At 47.7% G+C, this 14493-nt stretch overlaps 1 protein-coding gene across 2 annotated transcripts in view; it reads left to right on the top strand.

Moving 5' to 3' along the window:
* Positions 1–13304, top strand: part of TRPV1 (transient receptor potential cation channel subfamily V member 1) — a 32761-nt gene extending 19457 nt beyond the window's left edge. For both annotated transcript variants that reach the window (XM_030861763.2, XM_060291283.1), the window contains exons 11-16: positions 714–879; positions 1299–1365; positions 4195–4517; positions 5423–5550; positions 6161–6276; positions 12401–13304. In XM_030861763.2, the coding sequence (XP_030717623.2) occupies positions 714–879; positions 1299–1365; positions 4195–4517; positions 5423–5550; positions 6161–6276; positions 12401–12573 (973 nt within the window). In that variant the 3' untranslated portion in view covers positions 12574–13304. The remainder of the gene's footprint in view (positions 1–713; positions 880–1298; positions 1366–4194; positions 4518–5422; positions 5551–6160; positions 6277–12400) is intronic.
* Positions 13305–14493: the final 1189 nt, after the last annotated feature.

Genomic DNA, 14493 nt, shown 5'->3' with positions numbered 1-14493 from the left:
GGGAGGAGGCCATGATGAACAAGGAGACCTGGGACGAATAAGTAAAGAAGGGACAACTGAGCAGACCCTGTCATAGGATCGTCATAGGATAATGATCATAGGATCGTCCAGACGTCCTCCAGCCTCTCCAAGGCTCCGACTAGGGCAGCCCTCACCAGACTAAAGAGTGAGAGGACATCTTCCCTGGCTCCTCACCTGAGTTTGAGGGTGTGACCAGCAGACTCTACCTGTGGTTCTTTCAAGAGAGCACAGCCTAGACCTCCTCAGAGGCCTAGGCCTCCTAGGTTCTCTGTTGTCCGTGAGGTTATTGTTCCCAGGGACTGGGCAGGGAGGCTATTGGAGCTACAGCCCTTTTTCTCAGCCTTTTTAGAAAATTTTTTTCCTAATTGCCCCTCCCATGAAATCTCCTACTGCAAATGTACTATATATGCGTTTATGTACTGTATTTGTATCTGTGTTTTGTGTGTAAAAAGGATAAGATTTTGCACATGCAACACCCCCTCCCCCTGCCCCCCGAACCGATTTTTGCCTCTTGGGAGCGATACTCCTCCCACTGAGACTCATGGGCTGACGGAGGGAGGACAGCCATCCCCAGCTCACCCGTGGCCTGGGGCTGTGCCTCTGAGGAGAGGTCCAGGCATCTGGGGTCTTGTCTGTGAGGGTGCAGGCCCCCCGGTGCCCATGGACAGGGCTTGCTGTCCCTCCCCCGTCAGCTTCGTGCAGTCGCTGTTCATGCTGGGGACCGTCGTGCTATACTTCTGCCACTGCAAGGAGTACGTGGCCTCCATGGTTTTCTCCCTGGCCATGGGCTGGACCAACATGCTCTACTACACCCGCGGCTTCCAGCAGATGGGCATCTATGCTGTCATGATTGAGAAGGTGGGTGCCGGTGCCGGAGCGGTTCTCTGCAGAGCCCGTTTACCTCCTGAGTGTGTGGGACCCGGTCTGGGGAGTTGTTGTCTGGGGAGGTGCTGCTTTAAGACCCAGTTTTGCAGAGAATTCCCCAACAATGAGGCAATCTGGCCTTGACCCAGGTTTGGGGGGCTCCCCTGAAACTTGACCTGCCACATGCCAGGCCCCCCTCTCCCACCAGAAAAAGGCCCATGGGCGGGGGGCGGGGGGAGCTGTGGTGACTCCCTCATGACACCTGAGCTGAAAACCACCAAACCAAACCTACCTGTCTGTCCTCTGATTCCACTTGCGCTCAAGATGAGCCCCCAGGCCGACACAGTCCTGGCCCTTCCCTTGGCCCCTCCCAGGCCTTGATTTGCTTCTGACAAGCCTGCTTTCTCCCGCAGATGATCCTGAGAGACCTGTGTCGCTTCATGTTTGTTTATCTCGTTTTCTTATTTGGGTTTTCCACAGGTAACGGGCTTGGTCAGGGCTGGTGGGGCGCAGGGGGTCCCGCTGACCTCAGCTTCCTGAGGACCCTGCCAGGCTGGGTGGGGAGAGGCCCACCGGGGTGTGTGTCTGCAGGTGACAGAGCAGATGGACAGTGAATACACTGAAATAGTAGGAGAACTTAGAAATTGATTCATAAAAGATTTTAAGTCATTTTAGAGGTATGAAGTGCTGCTTACCTATAGTATAGCTGCATTTTGGCTCAATTAAACTTTTAAAAAATTTTGATGTTATTTCAGAAAAGCCACAAGAATAGTACAAATAACTTCTCTATAGTCTTTACTCAGATTCCCCAAATTTTACCACATTTAAAAAATCACTTTCTCTCCCAGCTACACACACACACACACACACACACGCGCGCGCACACACACACACACACACACACTACACCATACTTAAAAGAACAGAGTGAGTTGCAGACATGATCAGTCCTTTACCGCTGAATACTTCAGTGTGTATTTCCTAAAAACAAGAACATTCTCTTACATAAACACAGCATAATGATCAAAATCAGGAAATCAATATCAATACAGGACTATTAGCTCATTTCCAGCCTTATTCAAATTTCACCAATTGTCCTAAAAATATCTTTTACAGAAATGAAAATCCCAGATCACACATTACATTCACTTGTCAAGTCTGTTTGGTCTCCTTCAGTTCCTCAATCTTTCCTTCTCTTTTGTGATCTTAGCATTTTTATTGAGTAAAGACCAGTGTTTACAATGTCTGTCAGTTTGTGTCTATCTGCTGTTTCCTCACAATTAGATTTCGGTATACATGTTTGGTCAGAATATCAGTGAAGTATGTGTGTCTTCCTTATATCAGGAGTCCCGTGATGTCTGTCTGTCCCATTTCTGATGATAACTTTGTGGTTCTTTTTTTAGAATTGAAGTATAATTGATTTACAATATTGCATTAGTTTCAGGTGTATAGCAAAGTGATTCAGTTACACACATATATGTATGTTTTTTCAGGTTATTTTCCATTATAGTTTATTACAAAATATTGAATATAGTTCCTTATGCTATACAGTATATCCTCATTGCTTATCTATTTTATATATAGCAGTTTGTATTTATTAAGCCCATACTCCTAATTTATCCCTCCCCTCTTCCCTTTCCCCTTTGATAATGGTAAGTTTTGTTTTCTATGTCTGTGAGTCTGTTTCTGTTTTGCTTATAGATTCATTAATATTATTTTTTAGATTACACATATTAGTGGTACCATATAGTATTTGTCTTTCTCTGTCTGACTTACTTCACTTAGTATGATATTCTCTAGGTATATCCATGTTGCTGAAAATGGCAATATTTCATTCTTTTTTATGGCTGAGTAATATTCCGTTGTATATATATATACCACATCTTCTTCATCCATTCATCTGTCAATGGGCACTTAGGTTGCTTCCATGTCTTGGTTATTGTAAATAGTGATGCTATGAACATTGGAGTACATGTATCTTTTTGAGTTAGAACTTTTGTTTTTTCCAGATATATGCGCAGGAGTAGGATTCCTGGATCATATGGTAGCTCTATTTTTAGTTTTTTAAGGAAACTCAATACTGTTTTCCATAGTAGCTGCACCAATTTACATTCCCTCTGGTGATGTTAACTTTGGTTACCTGGTTTTGGTAGGTCTACCAGATTTATCCACTGTCAAGTTATTATCTTTCCCTTTGTAATTGATAAGTAATTTGTGAGGTGATGCTTTGAGACTGTAAATATCCTGTTTCTCATCAAACTTTCACCCAGTGGTTTTAGCATCCACTGATGGTTCCCACCTGAATCACCTGATCCTGTGATGGTTGCCAAATGATAATTTTCTAATTTATTCTTTCTACGTTTGTTAGCTGGCATGCTATTGTCTGGAAGAGCTTTCCCTACAGTAACGTAATGGAAGGGGTTTCCATTCTCCTACATTGATTTATTTATTTACATCAGTAGGGCCTCTTTGATTCTTTTGTGTGTGTGGATTCTCACTTTGTTAAGTGGGTTATAACTCCTTACTATTATCATTTCTTTTCATGCTCAAATTCTCTGAGAAATAGTCATTAGGAGTCCCTTGCAGCTGGCTCCTGTGCCCTTTTGACACACCACATCCTTTTCTTAGCAACTGAGTCCTGCTTTGATCCCCATCTGAGTCCTACTGTTACGTGGTTCACGTGGTATCCTGTCTGGGAGTGATGGGCAGCTTTGACTGGAAGGGATCTCATAGGGATTAGTGTGGGCTCTGGCGCTTGATCTGAGCCACAGGAGGGGATAAGGCCAAGGGGGTTATGCAGTAACCATGGGGCACAACTGCTACAGAAGCTCTCAGGCTCTGGAGTATCTCTCCCAAAGAAGAGTACAGAATGCAGCAAGAAGCCATTCTGATCTGAGCTGCTTAGCCCCCATGGTTCTGGAATGGGCTGGCTCTGGGCTACCCTCTAAGGGGCACAGGCAGACAAAGGTGTGACTGAGAAAGTAGATGCGGACCCAGGGCTGACATGTAAGGTTAGGCAGCTTGTGTACTGCACACATGTGACTGTATCACATTGTGCATATATATTTATTTTAGCATTTTTTTCCCCTAGCAGATGATGATAAAACTTTTCTATTAATAAAACAGTATATTATGACAAACTGATAGTTTTGAAGAAGGGAGTGCTTTTAAAAACAAAAATCACACAAAGGTTTCTCACAGCCAGGCCAGAGTTCCTGCCGCAGACCCATCCTGGGGGTAGTGGGTGTGCATGTTGGGGAACCTGGGGTCTTGGCTTCCATCCAGCCACATGTTCCCCATGCCCTACAGCGGTGGTGACACTGATTGAGGATGGGAAGAATGGCTCCGTGTCGGCTGAGTTGACGTCGCACAGGTGGCGAGGTCCTGGCTGCCGGCCGTCCGACAGCTCCTACAACAGCCTGTACTCCACGTGTCTGGAGCTGTTCAAGTTCACCATCGGCATGGGTGACCTGGAGTTCACGGAGAACTATGACTTCAAGGCTGTCTTTGTCATCCTGTTACTGGCCTATGTGATTCTCACGTACATCCTCCTGCTCAACATGCTCATTGCCCTCATGGGCGAGACGGTCAACAAGATCGCACAGGAGAGCAAGAACATCTGGAAGCTGCAGGTGGGTGCTTGGCGGGGTGTGTGCAGCACGAGGGGATCCCCTGCACGCTTTGGGGAGGGTGCAGAGAGCCTAGCCAGGCCACGGGCTCAGGCAGCAGCCTCTCCCTCAGTTGGCTCCCCCTGGCTCCTCCCACAGGGGTCCCTGCCCAGGGTCACCAGCGGGTGTTTGCAGACTCTGTGTCTACTGTGGGCTGGGCAGTCCCTGCGGGGAGGAGATGGAGGGTTCAGCCCCACGGGGGTGCCTGTCGCAGAGGAACTCCATCTAGAGTGGGCACCAGAGACCAGACTCGGGAAGCAGCTAATATGGGATGGGCCCTGAGAGCTGCATCTTTGAGACACCTGGTCTACATCTGCCTTTCCAACTAATGATAAAAGCATCATTGTTATTAAGTAGCACTGGCTCTACACCAGGTACTGTTCTAAGTGTCTTACGTACATGCTCTCTTTAATCCTACAGTAATGCTACCAAGGGGGCACTCTCACTCTCCCCGTTTTTGGGTGAAGGCACGAGGCATAGAGAAGTTAGGTATCTGTGTCCAAGGTAGCCAGGACTCGGCACAGGCAGTCTCACCCCCGAGCCTCTGCTCTTAGCCACTATACCACGTTGCCCCTTTGTGAGCTCCTCAGGGGAGGAACTGGGGCTGGCACACTCCATCTAACTCATGGTTGCCCTGCCCAGACCTGGAAGGCACCAGCAGTGCCTGTGCAGGTCTGAGCTCCATCCATGGAATGTGCACCCGCCTGGCTGTGGGAACCAGCCTGGTGCAGAGGGTTCTGGAGGTCCGGCTCGGAGGCGCAGGGACGGGGAGAGACCCTGCAGACGCTGATCTTGGCAGGTGACACTGGCAGCCAGGGGCGGCTCCTGGATGAACCCTCTGCCCCTCTGCCCTTTGTGTCGTCCTGCAGAGAGCCATCACCATCCTGGACACGGAGAAGAGCTTCCTTAAGTGTATGAGGAAGGCCTTTCGCTCAGGCAAGCTGCTGCAGGTGGGGTACACAGCTGACGGCAAGGACGACTACAGGTGGTGTTTCAGGTAATTCCCAGGCAAGAATCAAAGCTTGGGGAACTTGGGGGCTAAGCTATGGATATTGGGACCCAACAGAATCAGCTGTGGGTACAGAGGCCTAACTCAGGGCTCACCTGTGGGCCTGGGGATTCACCCAGAGCCAGCTGTGGGTACAGGGGCCATTCCAGGGCTTAGCATGGGTATGCAGGACCCACCTGGAACCAACTGTGGGAACGTAAGCCTTTCTCAGGGTCTCTTGGGCCCAGTCATGAACATAAAGGACTCTCCCAAGGCAACTGTAGGTTCAGGGGCTGCCCTAGGGGTTGACTGTGAGCATAGGGGCCCCACCATAGATCCCAGATGGTGGGATCCAGACATGAAATACTGGTAAATGAGGTGTCCAGAAGGGGTCACCTAGCGATCAGGGTCGGAACCAGGAATCCAATCTTTAAAGTTCCTGGGTCCCACAGTGTGGTCAGAGAACTCATCTTCAGGGGTGGTGTCCAAAAGGCAGGCCCCTCTGCGCCTCCTCTCGCCAGCTGTGTCTCCCCATCCTGGTCTACGGGCGTGGCCTGCGGGGTGGGGAAGCTGGCCGTGGACCACCAGCTCCCTGCTCCCTCACCTCCTCCCCTTGCAGGGTGGACGAGGTGAACTGGACCACCTGGAACACCAACGTGGGCATCATCAATGAAGACCCGGGCAACTGTGAGGGCATCAAACGCACACTGAGCTTCTCCCTGCGGTCGGGCCGAGGTGAGGGGAAGGTGGGCAGTTGAAGCCTTGGGGTCCCCCACTCCTGGAGCAGCCCCAGGTGTCAGCCACCCACATAGTCATGGGCACTCCCGTGCTCTCTCGCATGCCTGCGCGGCCCGCTGCTCCGTGTGCCCGTGCCCGCTAGCTCTGCACGCCCCCCTGGTTGTCAGTGCCCCAGAGGAAGCCGTCAGCCCACGTCCAGCCTCTCCGTGGGTGCCCTGTCTCCTCCTGCCCAGTCCTCACACCCAGCATCTGCCTTCAGCTCCGTGAGGCTTACGGACACCAACAGGGACTCTCACCCGACCCAACACATCCAGGCAGGCAGAGGAGGGAAGAGTGGGAGGAGACAATGTACACCTTGAACAGAGAAGCCCCGTGGAAAATCACTACCAGAAAAAGTCCTTTCATCATTAATAGTAAACATTTTAACAGTGGGCATGAAATGAAAGGTCCAATGGAAGATATTTACCTAAAAATGAGGCAAGCCTAGTCTTATATTGAAGTCTTATTTTGAGTTATAATTACAACCCTGCACTAAGTCTGTTTTTCTTTTTCTTTTAAGTTGTGGTAAAATATATATAACATGAAATTTGCCTTTTCCATCATTTTTTTCAAAGTGTTCAATTTGGTGGCATTAATTATATCCACAGTGTTGTGTAAGCATCACCCTTATCTATTTCCAAAATGTTTTCATTCTTCCAAACAGAAACTCTGTACCCATTCAGCAGTTATCTCCATTTCGCCCTCCTCCCAGCCCCTCTATTCTACTTTCTGTCTCTATGAATTTCCCTATTCTAGGTACTTCGTATAAGAGGAATCACACAATATTTGTCCTTTTGTGTCTGACTCGATACTGCTCCATTGAATGTATATACCATATTTTATTTATCCATTCATCTGTTCCCTGACATTAGTATTGTTTTCACCTTTTAGCCTAGTGTGAATAATCCTGTGAACACTAGTGTACAAGATTCTTTTTGATTTCCAAATATCCAGTCTTCTGGGTGGTAGTAGAACTGCTGGATCATGTGGTAATTCTAGGTTTAACTTTTTTGAGGAGCTGCCAAATTGTTTTCCAAAGCAGCTGAGTCATTTTACATTCCCACGAGCAACGTACCAGGGTTTCATTTCCTCACCTACACTTGTTATTTCCTGTTTTCGTTTTGATTATAGCCATCCTAATAGATGTGAAGTAGTATCTCATTGATTTACATTTCCATAATGACTAATGATTTTGAACATCTTTTCATGTGCTTATTTGCCATCTATAGATATTCTTTGGAGAAATGCCTATTCAAGCCCTTTGCCCATTAAAAAAAATTTTTTTTATAGGCGTTCTTTGTAACTTTCGGATATTAATTCTTTATCAGATATATGATTTGTCAATATTTTCTCCTATTCTGTGAGTTGCCCTTTGATGTACAAAACGTTTATTCTGATGAAGCCCAATTTATCCATTATTTTCCATTGTTGCCTATTCTTTTGGGGTAATATCCAATAAATCATTGTCAAATCCAATGTCAGGAAGATTGTCCCCTGTGTTGTTTTTGTTAGTTTTTTTTTTTTAAGAGTTTTGTAGTTTTAGCTCCCTAACATTTTTAAGTTGCTATAAACCTTGGACTGTTTCACAGAGTTCTGACTGCATTGGTTCTAAAGTTTCTGCCTTTTTAAAAAATGTTTTTGTGGAGGCATGGGTGTTTAGAGCTGCCTACTTTGCCAATTTGCTGATGTTGCTAATTCTTTTCTTTAATTTTTAAAAACAAATTTATTTATTTTATTCATTTATTTTTGGCTGCGTTGGGTCTCGGTTGCTGTGTACAGGCTTTCTCTGGTTGCGGCGAGCGGGGCCTACTCTTCGTTGCGGCGCACAGGCTTCCCATTGTGGTGGCTTCTCTTGTTGCAGAGCACGGGCTCTAGGCACGCAGGCTCAGTAGTTGTGGCTCACAGGCTCTAGAGCACAGGCTCAGTAGTTGTGACGCACGGGCTTAGTTGCTCCTCGGCATGTGGGATCTTCCCGGGCCAGGGCTCGAAACTGTGTTCCCTGCATTGGCAGGCGGATTCTTAATCACTGTGCCACCAGGGAGCCCAGTGTTGCTAATTCTTAGATGAACAAATGAATCAAGTGTTGATAGTTTTTTTTTTTTTTTTTTGGCTCGCTCAGGGAAAGGGCATGATTTTTCAGGCAAACTTGCCTGTTAGCATGACACTGCGTGTTTGATATTGCTTCATAGAGAAGCTCATTTTTTTATATTTCACAAACTTTAAAAAGTATACTTTATTGAGATGTAATTTACATACAATAAAATGCACACATTTTAAATGCACAGTTTGATAAGTTTTGACAAATGTACACACTCAGGCAACCACTACCCCACTCAAGATACAGAACATTTCCATCATCCCAGAAAGACCCTCATGCCCCTTTGTAGTCAATTCCACCCTCCCCATCCCAGGTAACTATCTAATTTCGATCAGTATAGATTAGTTTTATATCAGCTTTTGTTTACCTGAAAATGTTGATTTCATCTTCATGTTTGAAGGATATTTTCATTGGATATAGAATTCTAGGTTAACAGGGTTTTTTTTTTGTTGTTGTTGTTGTTTTTTTTTTTAAAGAAGATGTTGGGTGTAGGAGTTTATTAATTAATTAAATAATTTTTGTTGTGTTGGGTCTTCGTTTCTGTGTGAGGGCTTTCTCTAGTTGTGGCAAGTGGGGGGCCACTCTTCATCGCGGTGTGCGGGCCTCTCACTGTCGTGGCCTCTCTTGTTGCGGAGCACAGGCTCCAGACGCGCAGGCTCAGTAGTTGTGGCTCACGGGCTTAGTTGCTCCGCGGCATGTGGGATCCTCCCAGACCAGGGCTCGAACCCGTGTCCCCTGCATTAGCAGGCAGATTCTCAACCACTGCGCCACCAGGGAAGCCCTGTTGTCATTGTTTTTAATTTTAACACTTAAACTGTGATTCTCTGCTGTCCTCTGGCCTCCATTGTTTCTGATGAAAATTTACCCATAATTTGCACTGCTGTTCTCCTGTCTGTAGTGTGTCTCCCCACCCTCCCCCCGCCCCCGCCCCCAACCCCAGCCCCGGCTGCTTTCAAAACATTCTCTTCATCTTTGCTTTTCAGCAGTTTGACTAAGATATGCTTAGGTTTGATTTTCTTTGGTTTTATTCTGCTTGGGGTTTGCTGAGCTTCTTGGATCTGTACATCAATATGTTTGGAAACTATATACACTTTGTTTTAGTCTCCCTATCTGCTCCTTTTACATGCATGTTAGACCATTTGATATTGTCCTGTGGGTTTCATTTGTTCATTCCTCCTCAATTTTTTTCTATTTCTCAAATTTGATAATTTCTATTGATCTGTCTCCAAATTCATTGACACTTTCCTCAGTCATCTCTAAACTGCTATTAAGCCCATCCAGTGAATATTACACTTCAAGTGTTAGGCTCTTGGTTATGGAATTTCTATTGGGGTCAGTTTCTACTGACTGTTTTTTTCCTGGCTGTGAGTTACATTTCTTTGTTTCTTGTGTGTCTAGTAACTTTAAATTGTATACTGGGCATCGTAATAATATGTTGTAGAGACAGTTGATTGAATTTTTATCCTAGTTGGCAGTTCAGTTACTGATGAATCACCTTGAACTTGTGTAGGCTTAGTTTTAACCTTTATTGCGGGAGGCCTGTGGAAATTCCAAGGTATTTGCCAATCCCATCAAACTTGTAGGACTCAACCTCCAAACTGTTTCCACTGTGGATCTTGTCAGGGCTTGGTTAGAGGCTTTTTAGGGTGGGTCTCGAGTAGATCTTACTTTAGTGTGTGTACAGTAAGTAGGGTATTTCTGGTATTTTAGCTTGATCCTCAGAGTAGAAAAAGGGTGGTGAGGAAGTCTCTCCACTGGCGGGGCTGGATCTCCAATATCCCTCAGTACGGCTCAACTTCTGATGTCTCTGTCCCACTTTCAACCCCATAGCATCCGCTGTCTGAGAAGCCTGTGCAAGTACAGCCCAACTGTGAGCCAAGGACTTGGGGGGACCCCACCCCAAAGACTTCTGGACCTCTACCCCTACAGCTCCCTTCTTCCTCGTCTCCTGCACCCTGTCCCACAGATTCTAGCTGCTTCGGCTGCTCAGAGACACGGCCACTTCGGCTGCTCCCTTCTTCCTTAGCTCAGAGGCACTGCTACACTCTGCTTAGGCTCCAGCTTGCTGCACTGTAGTCTGAGAACTTGTCCCTAAGCAATACATTAGGGCGATCACAGGGCTCACCCTGTGAATCTCACTTCTCTCAGCAATTGCAGCTTCTCAGTCTGTTGTCTTATGCCTGAAGACATTTGCTGCATGTATTTTGTCCAGTTTTATGATTGTTTATAGCAGGATGGCTAGCCCAGTACTAGATACTCCATCAGAGCTGGAAGTGGAAATCTATTTTATTAAGAGGCTTACTTTTGGAAAACTACTCAAGGGCTTCATCAGTGTTCCCAAGGGCCTTCTGCAGTCCTATACTTTCCCCACAAGTTTCATTAGAAGCACTCCCCGTGTCATGTCATAACACTTATTATCTCTTTTTCGGTTGTTAACTGGTCCAGCTTCACCACAGAGCCGTTCAAAGATGGCTTTGCAAGTGATTTGAGTAGTTTTCCAACGTTGCCCTCATTGATTTCATGAAACCACACACCTTTTTACAAGATTTGCTGTTTCACTTTGCAGTTGATTTGCACTGTGTTTGCATGACATTGTTGGCTGTTTGAGGCATTGCACATTCACTGTGCTATTAATAAAGACATTGATCCAGTGACAGGGATACACACACACTCATGTTACTTGGGGAGGGGCTAGGAGATGGTTAGAGGATCCCTGGTTTCACACCTATGCTTAAGTAGGGAGTATTTCCTGAGGATTTTGCTTTCCTATACAACCTCGTAACAGTGGAAACTCCCATAATGAATAATCAGATTATTCAGGTAACAGGGAACTCTCCCCACCCACATAGCACTAGTGATTGGGAAGGCATGAGGGAGCGCAAGAGAGAAAGGGCAGGGAGGAAAGTGGTCAGTAGCTGAGCTAGGGAGAGCACGTGAGGGGGTCTTCGTATCAGGACTGTGGGAAGCAGGCACTGGGAGCCCCATGCCTGCTTTGAGGGCCCAGGGACTGGAGCTGGGCCAAGCGGTCTCTGAGGAGGGGTATCCCCACCATCCATCCAGCCAGAAGATGGTATCTTCAGTGAGCACCTGGCCTGTCTCCCCGTGGAGGCTTCCTGCTTCTATGCCTTCCCTGAAACATCCTCCTGGTGCTTGTATCAGGCTGTGGTGAACGGGGGCAGGCCAGTGTCAGCCTGCGGGCCCAGGGGAAACCAGAGGCCTGGAGAATTCAGCTGGGAGGTCACAATGGGCCCAGCCTCCCACATTCCTGATGCCTTTGGGATGTGACCAGTGCAGGACACCAACAGAGGAGCCTGAATTGTGGCCTGAGGGCGAAAGGTGTGAATTTAGGCTGGTTTTCTAGAAAGATCAGACCCAAGATGGCCAGCCAGAGGCAAGCAGAAGGAGAGCACGTACAGCTGTTCCTCTTGGCTGTCACTTCTCTGAGGTTGCTGGGGGGAGGGAGGGGCTGGAGATCGCTCTGGGGGGTGACAGTGGGTCCTCCTCAGGGGCTTCCTTGGATTTCAGGCCACACATGAGAGCCCACTTCAAGGCCCAGTGTCACCATGGTTCCCTTGGCATTGTTCCCAATCTGCTATTCCCTGGTGGGGCCTGAACCCCAAATCCTCATTGTTTGGCTGGGGTTCATCACCCTGCAGCTGACCTGGTGTGGAGCTGCTCCCAGGGCAGCCCCAGCATTGCTCTCCCTCCCACATGGGCAGGGAGGAAACTGAGGCTGAAAGCAGCACCGGAAAATCCTGAGGCCACAAGCAAGTCAGGGTGGGGTCGAGGAGGAGAATTTAGGAGCTGCCAGAGCAGATGAGCCTCCTCGATCAGGTGAGGAAAGAGGAAATGGCACTGATCCCTGTGTTCCGGAAGCACCGATGTGCTTGTGCCCCCTTTTATCTGGAGGGTGGTAAGGCCAGCAAACGACTGTTTGGTATCGTTTTGCTGCTTCCAAAGCAGTAATAGTGTTTCATCTTTCAGCTGCAGGGAGGAACTGGAAGAACTTTGCCCTGGTTCCCCTCTTAAGAGATGCAAGTACTCGAGAAAGACACCCTGCCCAGCCTGAGGAAGTTCATCTGAAGCACTTTGCAGGGTCCCTCAAGCCAGAAGATGCTGATGTCATCAAGGATTCTGCTGCTTTAGGGGAGAAGTGAGGGACCACACAGGGTGCTCTCAACCCTGTGGGCCTTAGGAAAGCCCACTGTCTCCGGTAAGAGGGTGTGTAGGGGCCACCAGTGATGCCTCAGCAGCCTGGCCCTACCAGCACCCTCCTCGCAGGCCCTTTCCTAGACCGCACGGAACAAGCTGCACGAGGCATTGCTGGATGCGTGGGTAGAGCTAGTCACGCCACCCTCACTGTCCCCAGCTGACTCTCCTAACACAAAAGGATATCGCTTTCCAGTTTTTACTGACTTTATCAAACATGGCGAATGAGAAATCGCCACGTGCATGTACGCGATGCCCCAGTTTCCTTTGATTTTATATTCCTGGGAGTGAAAGGCAGCGATGCCCAGGGAAACACCTTTTAGAACAAAACACTTCTTTGAGATAGAATGCCGAAGCCCTTGTCTATTTTGTCCTTAATATCTCCCCTGTCCAGAGTGGTCTGGGGGTGACGATGTTTGCTCCTCTGAGAAGATGGGGGAACCTGGCCCCATTCCCAGCTCTGTCAGAATCAGGTGTTTCCGGAGTGACTCCCTCCTTCTGTGTGATCCATCCCAGTTCCAAAAATATTAGCTCTATCGCTGTTCAAATGAAAGTACAGAACCATGTCCCAAAGCCACGTGGCAAGAATTTTTTTAATGATCTTCCCTCTGTAGTGGCCATAATCCTGCTCGCCTACAGGGATACCTACTTCCACCTCTACCCATCCTGCCGTCCATCAGATAAGTACAGAAATAAATACATCTGTCATATCAAGTGTGAACTCCATGTCAGTCATTGAGCCGGCGTAGCTCATTGGCTCCGTGTGTTCTGTGTGTGCACATGCGTGTGTGTGTGCGTGTGTGTACTACCTTGTATGGCTAGGAGCCTCTGGTCATGCTTTAGTTGTTACCCGTGTGTGAGGGCACTCCTGCATGCATACACCTACAATAGTTAGCAAACTGTGGGCCAGGGACCAAGTCTGGCCCGCCACCTGTTTTCGTTAACAAACTTTTATTAGAACACAAGGCAACCTTTCATTTCTGTACCGTCTCTGGCAGCTTTCATGCTACAACACAGAGCTGAGCAGTTGCAAGAGACTGAATAGCTTGCAAAGCCTAAAATATTTCCTTTCTGGCCCTTTATGGAAAAGTTTGAGGATCCCTGCTTTACGGACTAGAATGTAAGAAAGAATGATTTAGAAAAGCCCTCTGTCCCAAACACTGGCGGGTTTTGTTACGTCTGTGGCGTGTGGAATGAGCTGCCTAGTCGTGAAATTGTTGGATGTTGATTCCCAAGATGAAGGATGACATTAGCTGCGGCCGGGCTTCAGCCCTTTTGTGAGAAGTCTATCCGGAGGGAACACTGGGACCCCCTCCTCCAAGTTCTCCAGCAGCACGTCTACCTCCACACACAAGCCCAGCAGAGGATCCTGAGTCTGGTTGACGAAGCGGCCAGGCGTGTAGTGAGCCATGGCCAGACCATGGCAAATGAGCATAGCAGAAGAACACCGACGGCTAGAACGAAGGGAGTGTTTATGTGATGTGCTCCATGTTCATTATCCTGTAAGCCTCCTAATCGCCCATGAAGAGCTATTATTAGCTCCATTTTATAGATGAGAAAACTGAGACTGGAACAGTTAGTAAGTTTACACAGCGAGGAAACAGCAATGCCTGGGTCCGACCCCAGGCAAATGTGACTCCAAAGCCAGAACTTGACTGTGGTGCCAGGTTGCATGGCAGAGAACGGGCTGGGGCATGACAGCCTAGCCCAGGGTTGGAAGGGAGACGTGCGGGCTTCTGCTTCCTGTTTGGGTTTGGGACTCCTTACTTTACCCGTAAGCCTTCCTCAGAAAATGTGCAGACATTAGATATTTTCAAATGACTGCAAATTGGATCAAACCTCCAAACTCAGCGCTGGAAGGAATCTTG

The sequence above is a fragment of the Globicephala melas genome, chromosome 20, assembly GCF_963455315.2.
Source record: "Globicephala melas chromosome 20, mGloMel1.2, whole genome shotgun sequence".
Taxonomy (NCBI): Eukaryota; Metazoa; Chordata; class Mammalia; order Artiodactyla; family Delphinidae; genus Globicephala; species Globicephala melas.
Note: the sequence above shows the minus strand (reverse complement) of the source record. Positions and strands in the feature narration are given on the sequence as shown.